Raw genomic sequence first — 14675 nt, forward strand, 5'->3', positions numbered from 1 at the left:
ACCCCCATTCCAGCTGTGTGGAGTCACCCTGCCCGTGACCCCCATTCCAGCTGTGTGGAGTCACCCTGCCCGTGACCCCCGGCAGATCCACTCACAGCCCCAGCCAGTGGCTCTCGGGGCTCGCTGCGTCCACAGCTACCCCCAGAGCTGTGCTGGCAGGAAGGATGGACTCAAGCTGTGGTTTCCTCAGGAGGCTGTAATTCCAGTCAGGGCAAGAAACTGCTCTCCAAGGTCCTTTGTGTCTCACCAGTGTCCCCACTGAAGCCAGCAGCCTTTGGGCCCTTGCTGGGTGGTTCCAGTTGTGGGGGCTTTGGAAACCCCCAATCCCCTGCACCCCTTGAGCTTGCTGCCAACTTTGTGGCCAGTGGAACCCGAGTTCCTCTTGCAGGCCCTGCTGTGCTGTAGTGGGGAGCCTGGGCCAGCTCCAGTTCCATCCCTGGGCTCTGGGAGGTGAAGCAAAGCTGGGGATGGAGCTGGGCCAGAAGAAGCCTTCAGCCCTCACTGCAACGCTGGCTAACCCAGAGCAAGCCCTGGCCACTGGACTCCCCCATTCCTGCCTGACACCAGCAATAGCAAGGCCTGTTTTCTGTACCCCGAGCTTGCACAAGGTCTTTGCCCTGTTAAAAATCCTATGCAAATCTTCTCCCTCTCCCCTCTCCCAGGGCTCTGCAGATCCCAGCCCATTCTCTCTGCTCTTGTCCGTGATTCCTGCTCCCTGCTGCCCTCAGGGTCCAGCTTCATTCCCGGCAGCTCCAGAAGCATTTTGGGACCTGTGCTCTGGAGCTGGGAGGGGGCAGATGAGACTGCAGGAACACCCAGCTCGTACTGAGCACTGAACTGGAGGGGGCAGGGCCTGGTCCTGGGGCTCCTCCACGCACCCTTCATCCTCCTATGCCTTCTGCTCGATGCTGGTGGGGCTCTGCCAGCATCCCTCATCCCCCAGCCCCCTGAAAGGAGCTTTCTTCCACCTTGCTGCTGCCCAGGCTGCCCTGTTCTAACACCTGAGCCTCAGGCTTGGCTGGGGCTGCTCTTCCTTCCGCCACCCCGAGACTAGAGGGGTGTTTCCCTTCCTCCCATGCTCCCCAATCTCTCCAGCCAGCATCTCTGAGCTGTTTCCCTTTGCAGAGGGGCAGCCCATGCCAGCAGCTGCCCATCGGCCGGGGTGTGGGCAGGAGGATTTGGGGGTGGGTGCTGCCAGCGTTCCACAGCACAGCTGCCTCTCCCTGCCCTTGGGGACCTGGTGCTCTGTGCTTTGATTTCCAGGACAATTCAGCCCTTTTGGGGAGCCAGCAGCGCTGTGCCTTGGCCTGCAGGACTCCCACGGGGAGGGGGACTCTGGTCGGGAGGGTGTGCAGGCTGCTCCTGACCTTCTGCCAAACCTTGTGTGGCCGTCTGCAGCCCAGCCCCGGGCCAAGGGCACTCCTCTCGTGGGTCTCCACATTGGTATCTCTGTTGCCCTGGTTTTGTACCCCTCCTGCTCCTCAGGGCTCGCCAATCACGCCCTGGCCCAGCCAAATCCGTGCTGTGGCGGAGGGCGAGGCTGTAACGCTCAGCCCGGGACATCTCAGCTCAGCCCAGGAGAGCAGAGGGGTTTCTGCTTCCAAAGGGGGTGTCCTGGTCCCGAGGCCTTTGGCCAAAGAGCCTCCCCGTGCCCAGCATCCCTGGGCCGTTCCCTGCGTCCCTGGGCCGTGCCCGGGGAGCCGTGGAGCTCCTGGAGGCAGCGAGCTGGGGACACCGCGGGTCCCCCCTGCCAGGGCCACGTCTTCCCAAATCACCAGAAGCCACCAGCTTTTGAGCAAACCTTGTACCGTGGAGCCAGCCGGGAGGGAAGGAGCCGCGGGAAGCCCCGCAGCAGCCGCTGCTCCTGAGCCAGGAGAGGGGAAAGAGGCGCCTGGGGAGGCAGGACAGGGAGGATCCCAGCGCCGGGAGTGACCTGTTGGGTGCCGAGGAGCTCTCGGGGGAAACAAAGCATTCCTGGGATGTTCTTTATATTTTTGTAGGAATGGGGGGTGGGAGAGCAGATGGGAGATGCCTGCGGAAGTTGTTTATTTTTAACCCTGTAGAAAGTTATGGGTTGTTTTTGGTTTTTGGCCTTTAAAATAAAAAATGGTCCTTGCTTTTGATGTTTATGCTGCCTACCTGTAAATCCAGATGTACTTAAGTGGCTGAAATCCTTGTTCTTAAATCAGATACACATTATAGTTTTGAACTATATATATAGTAAATATATATATATATATGCCTAACCCAGCAAAAAAAAAAAAAAAATAAAGTATTTGGGGGTGGGAAATGCGTTGCTCTTTGAAATGAATCACAATTGGGGGATGAAATTGTGTTTCTGAGTGCCTCAAGATATGAATTGTTTTCATTTTTTTAAATAATTTTATACAAGTGTCAAAACAGCTGGCTGGATTATTTGGAATTTTTAAATAATCCTAACTTTTTTAAAGTAGATTTTGAGAACTGTCCTGTATATAACAGTAATGTAGCAATAAATGTGACATTTTATAACAATATTACATTTTTTATCCCCATGTGTGTCCTTCGGATGTTGTATCCCTAAGAATGAAAAGTCGGAATAAAGGCTTTGCCTTGTACTAAAAAACAAAAGACGAAAGAAAACACCAGACAGGTTTTCAGACGCTTGCTCTGGGTGTGGCTCCTGCCCCCTGCATCGCTGTTGTTTCCTTGCCTCTGCCCCTGGAGAGCACCCACAAAAAATCCAGTTAAATCCAGATAAATGCCCCCAGCCCATCCAGGAGCCCAGCACAGAAATTCATCAAATCAGAGTCATTAAGGTTGAAAAAGACCTTTCAGATCATCGAGTCCAACAGTCAGTTCAGCAGTAACCCATGCCCCAAGCACCACATCCATTGTTGAACACTTACAGGGATGGTGACTTCACCCTTCTGCCCCGGGCAGCCTGTGCCAGTACCTGGCAACCCCCTTTGGGAAGAAATTATTCCTAATATCGGCCTAAACCTTCCCTGGCACAACCTGGGGCCGTTTCCTCTCGTCCTGTCCCTTGTTCCCTGGGAACAGAGCCCGGCCCCCACCTGGCTCCATTCTCCTGCCCTTCAGGCTCCAAGGTCCCCCAGGACTGTCACAGATTGATCTGGGCTGGAAAGGACCATAAAGCCCATCTCATTCCAGTCCCTGCCACAATTAGGGACACCTTGCACTGGACTACAAGCTCCATCCAACCTGGCCTTGGACGCTTCCAGAGCTGAGGCCTCTGCCTGGAAGCAGCCTTCTTCCCCCAGGTTTGCTGCCTGTGCCCTCGCTGTGCTGCTCGGGCTCCAGGCTTGTCTGTGCAGAGCAGGACGAACAGTCCAGACCAACTGAGAAGTGGCTCTGGCAGTGGCTGCTTAAATCTCCCTTGGCCTTGGGTGCCTTCTCTCAGCAGTGAGGCAGCTCTGCCCTTGCTGAGCTGCTCTGGGTGCGTGGAATGACAGTCCTTCCTTAGACTGCACCATAAAAGCACAGAATCCTTAAAATTGGGAAAGACTTTCAAGATCACCCGGTCCAACCATTAACCCGGCAGCACTGCCATGTCCACCACTAAAAATGTCCTCAAGAGCCACATCCACACATTTTTTTAATGCTTCTAGGGATAGTGACTCCACCACTGCCTGGGCAGCCTGGGCCAGCCCTTACAGCTCGGATCCAGCCAAGGAGAAGTGTGTGCTTGGGAGCAGCCTGGAACAGGGATGCTCAACAAATGCAAAGGTGGAGCATAAAGCAGGCGAGTGCCAGCGTCCAGAGCAGGCTTGGGCTGGGACAGTCCGTGAGGACAGGAGCAAGGAGCAGCACACAGGAGCTGCTGAGAGCATACAGCTTCCCAAGATCTGAGCAGTGGCCACCAAGTGACTCCTGCCAGTACTCCCTCCCTGGAGATGAGTCACTAGCAGCTGGAGATGAGCTGGGATGAGACTACCAGATCCTGTGGCAAGTGTCACGTCATGCTTGCACCGCCAGACAATCACAGAATCACAGAGTGGTTTGGGTTCTAAGGGACCTTACAGCTCATCCCCCGGGCAGGGACACCCCCACTGTCCCAGGCTGCTCCAAGCCTGGTCCAGGCTGGCCTTGGGCACTGCCAGGGATCCAGGGGCAGCCCCAGCTGCTCTGGGGTGTCTGTTCCAGAGTTTCTCCTGCATGTTCACAAGAGGCTGAGCAGGCTCTGAGCAGAGCCTGGGGGACATTATTGAATTGATGGTGATTTTATGACCCTCTCCTGAAAAACCTGGCTGGAAACTCCCTCTCCTGTTGGGGGAGACTGAGCAGCCGTGACAGGAGGGTTTGCGGGGGCACTGACAGGCTCTGGGGAAACCACTTTGGGAAGGGGGCACTTCCCTCCAGCACAAGAGGCTGGGAAGCAGCCCCAGCTCAGCGTGGGGACACTGCCACCCCTCAGGGCCCCTGTCCCCTCTCCAAAGTGGAGACATCCTGTCCCCTCCGGGCTTGTGCCAGGCTCGTGCTCCCTTGCTGGTGCGAAGACGGGCCTCATGTCCCCTCTGCAGTGCAGGGGCAGCCAGTTCCCCCAGGGCAGCTGCTGCCCTCCCTCCGCTGCGGGGACAGCCCGTGCCCTCGGCCCGTGTCCCCTCCGAGCTCAGGTCCTCTCAAGGCTGGTGTCAGGGCTCTTGTCCCTCCCCAGCATGGGGACAGACCATCCATCTCCATCTCACCCGTCCATCCATCTCCGTCTCACCTGTCCATCCATCCCACCTGTCCATCCATCTCCATCTCACCTGTCCATCCATCCCCATCTCACCTGTCCATCCATCTCCATCTCACCTGTCCATCCATCTCCATCTCACCTGATCATCCATCCCACCTGTCCATCTTTATCCCACCCGTCCATCTCTATCCCACCCGTCCATCCATCTCCATCTCACCCGTCCATCCATCTCCATCTCACCTGTCCATCCATCTCCATCTCACCTGTCCATCCATCCCACCTGTCCATCCATCCCCGTCTCACCTGTCCATCCATCTCTGTCTCACCTGTCCATCCATCTCCATCCCACCTGTCCATCCATCTCCATCTCACTGGTCCATCCATCTCCATCCCACCTGTCCATCCATCTCCATCTCACCTGTCCATCCATCTCCATCCCACCTGTCCACGGAGCCGCGAGGTGCAGGTGGAGCTGCAGGTGATCGCCTCCGGCCCCACCCACGTGTTCACCTGTGCATCCATCCCACCTGTCCGTCCACCTGCCCACCTGCCTGTCCCCTCAGGGTGGCCTATGTCCCCTCAGGGTGGCCCGTGTCCCCTCAGGGTGGCCCGTGTCCTTTCAGGGTGCCCTGTGTCCCCTCAGCGTGGCTCGTGTCCCCTCAGGGCGTCCCGTGGTGTCCCCTCAGGGTGCCCTGTGGTGTCCCCTCCGGGTGCCCCGTGTCCCCTCAGGGTGCCCTGTGGTGTCCCCTCAGGGTGGCCCGTGTCCCCTCAGCGTGGCTTGTGTCCCCCCAGGGAGCCCCGTGGTGTCCCCTCAGCGTGGCTCGTGTCCCCTCAGGGTGCCCCGTGGCGTCCCCTCCGTGCGTCCCGTGTCCCCTCAGGGTGCCCCGTGGTGTCCCCTCAGTGTGCCTCGTGGTGTCCCCTCAGGGCGGCCCGTGTCCCCTCCGTGCGCCCCGTGTCCCCTCCGGGTGCCCCGCGGTGTCCCCTCCGCGCGCCCCGTGTCCCCTCAGGGTGCCCTGTGGTGTCCCCTCAGGGTGGCCCGTGTCCCCTCAGCGTGGCTTGTGTCCCCCCAGGGAGCCCCGTGGTGTCCCCTCAGCGTGGCTCGTGTCCCCTCAGGGTGCCCCGTGGCGTCCCCTCCGTGCGTCCCGTGTCCCCTCAGGGTGCCCCGCGGTGTCCCCTCCGCGCGCCCCGTGTCCCCTCAGGGCCGCCCCGCGGGGCCGGTCCCGCCGCAGCCCCGCCCCGCTGCGGCCCCGCGCGTGCTCGGAGCGGCCCCGGCGCCGCCCGGGGTCACTTTGAGTGAGGCGGCGCCATCGCCATGTTGAGCCAGCTGCTGGGGCCGCGCTACGCGCAACTGCTGCGGACCTGGTGAGGAGCTGCCGGGCTGCCCTCGCCGCGCTGGGGCCGCCCGGGCCTGCCCGCGTCCTCCCGGGGCTGTCTGTCCGCTCCGAGCCGGGCTCTGCTCGCCCCGGGGCTCCGCGCTCCCCTCACCGCGTCCTCCGGGCACGGCCGCGCTCTCAGCGCGCTCTGTGGGAGCCTGAAGGGCATCCCGGCCCCTGCCCGAAGCCCTGCCCGAGGCCTCCCCGTTCCCTCCGCGCCCTGTGAGGGTCTCTGGGGATGATGCTGGGGTGCGGAGCAGCGCTCGGGCCGGGCCGGGGAGCCGAGGAAAGGGCTTGCGGCCCACCCGGCGCTGGCCGTTTCACGTACGGCAATACAGCAGTGCCGTGGGTGCCCTTTGCGGGGCTCTGGGAGGCAAAATGACGGGGCAGAACCGACGGGATGTGGCTGCAGCACTGTATGGCGGTTTGTCTTCTCTTTGCTGTGCGGCAGTCTTTTTAAGTAAAAGACTATGAGCTTTTACCCGTCAAATATCTTGGCTGCCCTGAGGACTAGTGCTGTTCCGTGTCTGTGAGGTTGTTTCAGTATTTCTGTGTCCAGCTTGGTCACCAGAAGATCAGAAGGCTGTTGGAGAGTGCCCAAAGGAGGGACACGGAGCTGGGGAAGGGGCTGAGGAGCAGCTGAGGGCACTCGGCTCGTTCAGCTGGAGCACAGGAGACTGAGGGGAGGCTCCTCGGGGCTGCAGCTCCTCCCCAGGGCAGGCACAGGGCCAGGGGCTGAGCTCTGCTCTGGGACAGGGACAGGAGGCCAGCGAGGGCTGCAGCTGTGCCAGGGCTTGCCATGGAGCTCAGGGAAAGGTTCTTCCCCCCGAGGCTGCTGGGCACTGCCCAGGCTCCCCAGGGAATGCTCCCGGCCCCAAGGCTGCCAGAGCTCCAGGAGCGTTTGGACAGCGCTGCCAGGGGGGCTCAGGCTGGGGTTGTTGGGGTGCCTGTGCAGGGACAGGGGCTGGGCTGATCATCCCTGGGGGTCCCTTCCAGCTCAGGATATTCTGGAATTCTAAGGTCTTTTCCTGATTGAAGTGACTTTCTCAGGTACTTCAGCCATGAGCATCTGCCAGGCCTTTCACGGTGGTAATTTTTTTGTTTCCCTGTGTGTGTCTCTCCTTTAGGACCCCCACCCTGGTGACATGGGGTGGTGTGGCTGGCGTTGGTGTGATCTGGGCCACAGACTGGAAGCTGGTCTTGCAGTATGTTCCCTACATCGGTGGCAAGTACAAAACTGAAGACTGAGCTTCCCTCTAATGGTGAGTTTTGTTTGTGCATCTCTTGACTTAATCAATAGAGTTATAAAACACAGAATCCCAGATGGGTTTGGGTTGGAAGGACCTTATAGCTCACCCTGCTGAGCCCCTGCCATGGGCAGGGAGGACACCTTCCACTGTCCCAGGTTGGTCCAAGCCCTGTCCAGGACAACCTAGCCTGGAACACTTGAACACAATAACCCTGTGCTGGTATGACAGTGGATATTTCATCTTTGCCTGGGGCACAATCATATTTTTTTTCTATTTTTTAAGTGGAGCTTCACTGAGCACCAGAAGGATGAAATATTCATTAGAATATGTTTTTCAAGTGATTATTTTGCAGGCAGCAGGTTTTCCACAACATAATGCAGTTCTTAAGAGGTCAAATCAAGCTAATTTGGAACTTTTGACATGTCTGTTTACTTCTGTTCCTGAGCACAAGAGCTACAAGCTCAGGACTAGTTTTGTGACTAGGCAAATTCAGACTCCTTTCTGCTCCTTGTAACTGGTATTAAAAGTAAATTGAATTTTCAGAGCTGGTTATTGTATTCCACAAATTCCTTGGAAGATTTGCTTTCTCAAGGTTTTGGTTCTTTTCCTTCTTTAAATGCATATCAAAAGTGCTGTTTTGAATGTTCTGAAAGTCTGACCATTCCTAAAGCTGGAGCAGCAATTAGACAATCCTTCTGTAGGGGCTCTAACTGCATATTTTTTCTAGTAGGCAGGCTTTGGATTTCTTTATTCCTTGCTGCAGATAGAAGGGAGTCAGGAAGATTTTTCCATTCATTAAAGGATCTAATGGACAAACTCTGAGTCCAGAGGAAACTCTGTCTGCCTCAGGGTTTGTTTCTTCTGGTCAGAATAACAGTTACACCAAAATGTTGATTAATGGAAGTGAGCTATTTGTGTTCCAGCTACACAGTATTTTGTAGAGAAGTCAGTCCGTTTGGGAAGCACAGAAAGTACTTTTTAAGTCCTTTTTCACTAATAGTTGTTACAGTTTAAACAATTTACTGTTTGCAAACTTTATATTCCACAGATCCTTCTGTAACCGAGAGGAACGAAATTTGTCTTGGTAGTCAGCTGAACTGGTGGCGTTTTGGGTCATTGTGATGTTTACAGCCAAGTCATGGAACCATAAAATCACCCAATTATTTGGGTTGGAAAGGATCCTCAAAGCCCATCCAGTGCCACCGTGCCATGGGCAGGGACACCTTCCACTGTCCCAGGCTGCTCCAAGCCCTGTCCAACCTGGATGGAGAAAAGTTTTCCATTGCAAAAGCTCTCAAGTTATGCAGAGGCAATTCAATTACCTTCTAAGGGCTTTCCTTCCTTAAAAATAGTCAGCAGTAGGAACACAGCTCTATTCCTGAGGCAGCAGCCTGTGTTTCCCATTTTGGAGTAAGAACTTTGTGTGTCTGGGAAGAGGAGCAGAGAAAGGGGGTGTGTCTGTGGTGGCCTGTGCTCCCTTCCAAAGGGACTCCAGGCCTGCCCACCAGCCACACCTGGATCAGCTCCTGTACCTGAAGCTTCCTGCCTGGATCCTGGAGGCGTTTGAAACCTCTCCCGTTGGCTGCTGTGGCTCTGTGCAGGGAGCTCTGCTTAACCACTGCTCTGTGTTTGTTGTAGGATTCTGTTGCTGGAGAGTGTCTGGAGCCATCCGTCCCTGAGACCCTGCTGGGGTGACCCTGAAATGCCCAGAACAGATTCTGCAACAAGCTGTGGTCCGTCTGTCTGTCTCTCCCATGAATGGCTGTGAGCAAATTCACCCTCACTGACCACTTCCTCTGAGCACTTTCCCAGCACATCTTGCCTTCATGGGAGTAGTTCATAAACCAGGTGTACAAAATAAACCAAGTGAATGATTTTTGGGAGGCTTGGGTTTTTGGGATTTGTGTGTCTTACCTTCTTAGTCCACATTCTTAAGAGCAGACTCCTGGTTTGGTTTTGGGTTATGGAATCATGGAGTCGCAGACTAGTTTGGGTTGGGACACCTGGCACTATCCCAGGTTGCTCCAAGCCTTGTCCAGCCTGGCCTTGGACACTGCCAGGGATCCAGGGGCAGCCCCAGCTGCTCTGGGCACTGTGTTATGTCTTCAGCTTCTTGGACTGTGTGTCCTAAGGCAAGTCTGCCCCATGTTTGCCTCTTTTCATGTGCAGGTTCCTCAGGAATCGAGCACTGGCTGCTAGGATACTGGGCTTGATGATTTATTTATATCAATTACAGCTCTTGAGCTACTCTTAGGGATGTGTTGATTTTAGGCTCATCATTCCTAGATCACTGTGGCCTCATGGATGCAGTTAACTTTTCACAGCCATTACTGCAGTGTTTCAGGGTAACAGATTCCTCAAATTTGGTTTAAAGAGAGGATTTGGGGTTTTTAACATCAATTCATGGACCCCTTAAATGGTCTATTTTTTAAGCTTTTCTGGCTTAATCTAGGGGCTTGAGGAAGGCAGGCCTCAAATCCTGGCTGTCTTTCTTTGTACTAGGATGAAAACCAGGGGTTCAGAGAGCTTCACAGTTCTCAATTTGGGGTCTAAGTAGAAGAAGAATCTGTATTCTCAATTCATAGATCTATTTATTTGTGAACTTAAATCGGCGGTGAAACAACCCCCAGAAACAAGCCTTCAGGTGAGAGTTCTTAGCTGTTAGAAAACCCCTACCACAGCCCTTCAGATGGGAGTTTTTAGCTGTTAGAAAAAGGAAGAACGAGAATTATTTTGCTCTGGTCTCTGCCATTCAGCCACAGATGACTCAGACTCAGGGGGGAAAAGTTCATCCCTTTTCACTAAGACCAGAATTTACAAACAGACTTCCTGTGTGTGAGAACAGGGTCAGTGTTTTCTCTCTGCCTAGTGCCCAATTTCATCTTACTAGAATGTTTGGCTGTAATGCAAGGTTGGAATCTCTTTAGGGGAAAATCCCAGTTGTAGCTGTGCTGCCTATGTGTCACTGTCAGGGCTGTGTCACCCTCAGGGATGTTTCTATGGAAAACTGATGGAGAACCTGCCCAAACACTATCTCAGGACACTATGTGGCACTATGCAGGACACTTGGATTACTTAACAGTAAAATTTCTTAGTGTTGCTTTAGCATCATCATTGTTAATTAATTAGGGGAAAAGGTCATCATTTTCACATGCAAAAACTGCCTTTGCTGCTCTGCTATGTCCACTAAGATGCAATCACAGAATCCTGGAATATCCTGAGCCAGAAAGGACCCACAGGGATCATCAGTGCAGCCCCTGTCCCTGCACAGGCACCCCAACAACCCCACCCTGAGCCCCCCTGGGAGCTCCTGGAGCTCTGGCAGCCTTGGGGCAGCTTCCCTAGGATATGGAATAATGGGATCATGGGGCTGATTCCTCAGGCTGTCCCATCCCTGCTCCAGCAGTTCCTGACTGACCTGCCGGAGGCCAGAGCCTCACCTTCCCCTCAGGGTACTGAGAGTGCAGGTTTGACAGCAGCAGCCCTCTGCCTTACATAGGGGTGCTGATACTGATCCATTTCCCCCCAAATTGTGCCTGGATATTCTTGGGAAGCAGATGTTCTGTCAGCCTGTCCTTGCACGGCAGCGGGATCGTAACCTCAGCTCTGGACAGCTCAGTCCCTGCTCTTACTTTACCTGTGTGACACACCTGGGCAGGATGGGTGTGACCTGCTGCTTCAGAAATTCCCTGGCTTTGCCTTGTTCCTGTGGGTGAGTGACCTGTTCCCATGGCTTGGAGATCTTTGGGAAGCCTGAAGCTGGGGGTCTGTGGTGTCCATCCCTCTGAGACCCCTGGGGTCCCCAAGCTGGCAGTCAGTGGTGACAGTCACCTTTACACAGCCCCAGTGGCAGAGGTGTGCCCAGCAGGTGAGGTGAGATACTGAAAGGAGAAAAACATATTTAAAATGCCAGCTGTGTGCACAGGCAGCTCTGCGAGAAATGTACAGACCTCGGATTTGTTTGGGGATTGTTCAGCTCCTTGTTCTTTGTGCAGCATTTCCAGTGATGGATTTATTGCTAATTAACCCTAGAATTAGTGTATACCTGATTTAATTGCTATTTTTCTTTTGCTACAAGAGCAAGAAACACACTCTTGGAAATAACTTCGGCATTCTTGGGCAAGTCTCTGTTAAAATTCAAATAATTACTGTTCAAGTGGCATGGGTGATCTTTCTAATTTTTAATATCCTGGCATTGCCTCTCTTCTAACAGTTAATTGTTTTCATAATGAGCTATGAATGCCACATATGTTAGGAATAAAATAAAAACGATAACCTGACAGAAGGGGCAAAAGCTTCCCCTTCCAAACCGGGGGAGGGCACAGAGGTAGCTTTGGATTTACAGCTGTGGGTTGATGATGTAACTTTGAAACAGCCCCTCAGAAAAGGGAGGCTTTGCATTCATGCCTGCCTCTTCCAAGTGTTTGCCCTTGTGGTGGTGCCCCCGCTTCACTTCTCTCCTGGAATGTGCAAGTGCAGCTGGGACAGGGTTTTTTCACTGCAGCCCCCTCAGCGGTGTGGGCCTGCACAGCCCCTGTTGGTCTCTTCTCGTGGAGGAGCCTCTGCTGGGGCTCCCGGGTTGGGAATTCTGTGGCCAATCCTGCTCTGGAATAAGCTCCTCAGTTTGCTCTGGGAATGCAGAGTAGGAAACTTCAAACCAGGGATACCTGCAGAGTGAAATCAAGAGTTTTTCTGTCAGGATATCCTGCTGCTTCCTTTCATGTCTGACAACAACTGATTTTTGGGATTATCTGCTCGTCCCGGGGCAACACAGAGTCTCTGGCAGCTGAATCCACTTTCGGCTGGTGATTCTACCTGCAAATACCTCACCTGGGCAGTGTTCCCAGAGGAACACTGGAATATTTTCCTTTCAGCTCAAGAGTTCATTTCTACCCAAACATTTCATGCAGTCCTAGGAGAGAGTAAATGTTTCCCTTCCACAAACCACTGCCAGCTGCCAGTGAAAACTGATTTTCTACCTCCTGATACGCTCAGCTCGAGGTCCAGAGGACATGCAGGGATCCAGGGATCCTCCCACAGACTAGCTGTGACACTCTTCCACACCTAAACCCACAGCTCCCCTTGCTCCCAGCTCTGCCAGTTCATTCTTAAAACATACCCCTGAAGGCTTCACCGTGCTTCAGTTTCCCTTTTGCACTCCAGAGCTCCACATCAGTACAAGTTTTGGTTACAACAGTATACATTGAGCTGGATTTGAGGTTTGGGGTGCTTTTATTTCAAAAAAAAAAAAAAAAAAAAACCAAAAAAAAAAAAAGGGAAGTGCATTTATGGAAAATAGTGTGAGTTTGATCAATAGTGGGAATTGGAAGTTTTCCATCTCTTTTGTGCAAGATTGCGAGAGATAACAGCAATGGCAGAGGGAGACGTTTCCTACCTGTGAGCCCACAGGAGACAATATAAACTACCACACCCCGTCCCTGGGGAGCCGGAATGCCTCCAGGGCAAAGCCCAGCCTCGATCGCAGCAAAGACGCCACCTCCACCCGCACGGATCTTAAACCTTTTCAAACAAAGTAAATGTATCCCAGCACCTACAGGCGAACCTGGCTCTTGGAAATTGTTTCCAGTTTCTACTCCCGAGTCTGGACAATTTGCAGCCCGTTGTGGGGGTGTGGGCTTCCTTCGCATCCCTGACAAGTCTCACATCCTCCCTCAATCTGCTGCTTTTCAAACGAGGGAGTTTGAAACGAGTGAGTGAGCCCTGACTTGAAAAAAAAAAAAAAGGCAGTAAGTAATCCCATGTGATGTTTAACGATGGCCAGTGCTGGTTCCTGCCCTTGGGACAGACTGGGAATGAGAGGCTGGGAAGGGCCCTGGGGGTCCTGGTCAGTGGCAAGTTGGATCTGAGTCACCGCTGTGTCCTGGCAGCCCAAAGGGCCACCCTGTCCTGGGGACACCAGGCCCAGGGAGGGATTGTCCCACCCTGCTCTGCCCTGGGGCAGCCTCACCTCCAGTGCTGGGGGCACTTTGGGCACCACAAGATCAGAAGGACCCAAAGCTGTTGGAGAGTCCCCAAAGGAGGGACACGGAGCTGGGGAAGGGGCTGAGGAGCAGCTGAGGGCACTCGGCTCGTTCAGCTGGAGCACAGGAGACTGAGGGGAGGCTCCTCGGGGCTGCAGCTCCTCCCCAGGGCAGGCACAGGGCCAGGGGCTGAGCTCTGCTCTGGGACAGGGACAGGAGGCCAGCGAGGGCTGCAGCTGTGCCAGGGCTTGCCATGGAGCTCAGGGAAAGGTTCTTCCCCCCGAGGCTGCTGGGCACTGCCCAGGCTCCCCAGGGAATGCTCCCGGCCCCAAGGCTGCCAGAGCTCCAGGAGCGTTTGGACAGCGCTGCCAGGGGGGCTCAGGCTGGGGTTGTTGGGGTGCCTGTGCAGGGACACGGGCTGGATTTGATGATCTCTCTGGGTCCCTTCCAGCTCAGGATATTCCAGGATTCTAAGTTACTTCCAGCTGAGGACTGCAGGAAGCACTGGCTGTTGACACAATCAGAGTTTGATGTCAGACAGAGCAGTGGCTGGAGAGAGTGGACACACTGCCATGGACACCCCTGCCATAGTGTCCGACACTGATCCCTTCCAACTGCCGCTCCAAGCAGGATTCTTAACAAAAAATCTAATACATCATTCATGAAAGGAAAATTGATTTCTCTGACTTGCTTTGGGAAGGAGGCTGCCTTGTGGTGTTTCTCAGCATGTGGATACTGGAATGGAACGGCGAGGAACACAGCAGCTGCAATTCAGGTGCTGGCCGGTGTCTCATTCCCGAAGCTGGGGCTCCCAGGTGGATGTTCCCTGGCAGCGGGAGGCAGACACCTCTCCTGGCGGTACCACAGCCGGGAATTCGCCGCTGCAGCGGCAGTAGGTGCTGGTTTACACGCTTTCCTGAAAAACTTTTCATTGCTTTGTCTTCACTCCAGTTCCTCATGTGCAGATTTCCTTTTTTTTTTTTTTTTGGTGGTAATTTTTTGTTTTGTTTTGTTTTGTTGTTGTTGGGGGTTTTTTTGAGCGAGTTTTCTTTTTGGTAGGCTGCTGTTGCACGGAGCGAGCCCCCGCGCCCCCCCCGGCGGCAGCCGCAGGGCGAGGGGCCGGTTCTCCCCGGGGGTCCGGGCGGGTCCGCGTCCCCGGGGCGCGGGGCGGGGCCGGGGGTCGCGGGGCCGCCAGTGCGGCCGGGCCGGGCGCGGGGGAAGATGCCCAAAGCGGCGCTGCCGGGACACCGGGGGGGTTCGCGGCGCTCGGCGCTGGGGTAAGGCCGGGACCGCGGGGGTTCGCCGGGGGCAGCGGGGCTGGACGGGGGGGGCACCACGCGGGGGCGGCGGCGGGGGGAGGGACTATATGCGGGCGGAGGGATCCGGGCGC

At 55.0% G+C, this 14675-nt stretch overlaps 1 protein-coding gene across 1 annotated transcript; it reads left to right on the plus strand.

Moving 5' to 3' along the window:
• The first annotated feature begins 5913 nt into the window (after window positions 1–5913).
• LOC119712624 (cytochrome b-c1 complex subunit 10) lies at window positions 5914–9187 on the plus strand. Its single transcript, XM_038164098.1, has 3 exons — window positions 5914–6043; window positions 7182–7316; window positions 8943–9187. The coding sequence occupies exons 1-2, from the start codon at window positions 5994–5996 to the stop codon at window positions 7300–7302; spliced, it is 171 nt and encodes a 56-aa protein (XP_038020026.1). The 5' UTR covers window positions 5914–5993; the 3' UTR covers window positions 7303–7316; window positions 8943–9187.
• The last annotated feature ends 5488 nt before the right edge of the window (window positions 9188–14675 follow it).

Source organism: Motacilla alba, chromosome 28, assembly GCF_015832195.1.
Source record: "Motacilla alba alba isolate MOTALB_02 chromosome 28, Motacilla_alba_V1.0_pri, whole genome shotgun sequence".
Classification (NCBI taxonomy): domain Eukaryota; kingdom Metazoa; phylum Chordata; class Aves; order Passeriformes; family Motacillidae; genus Motacilla; species Motacilla alba.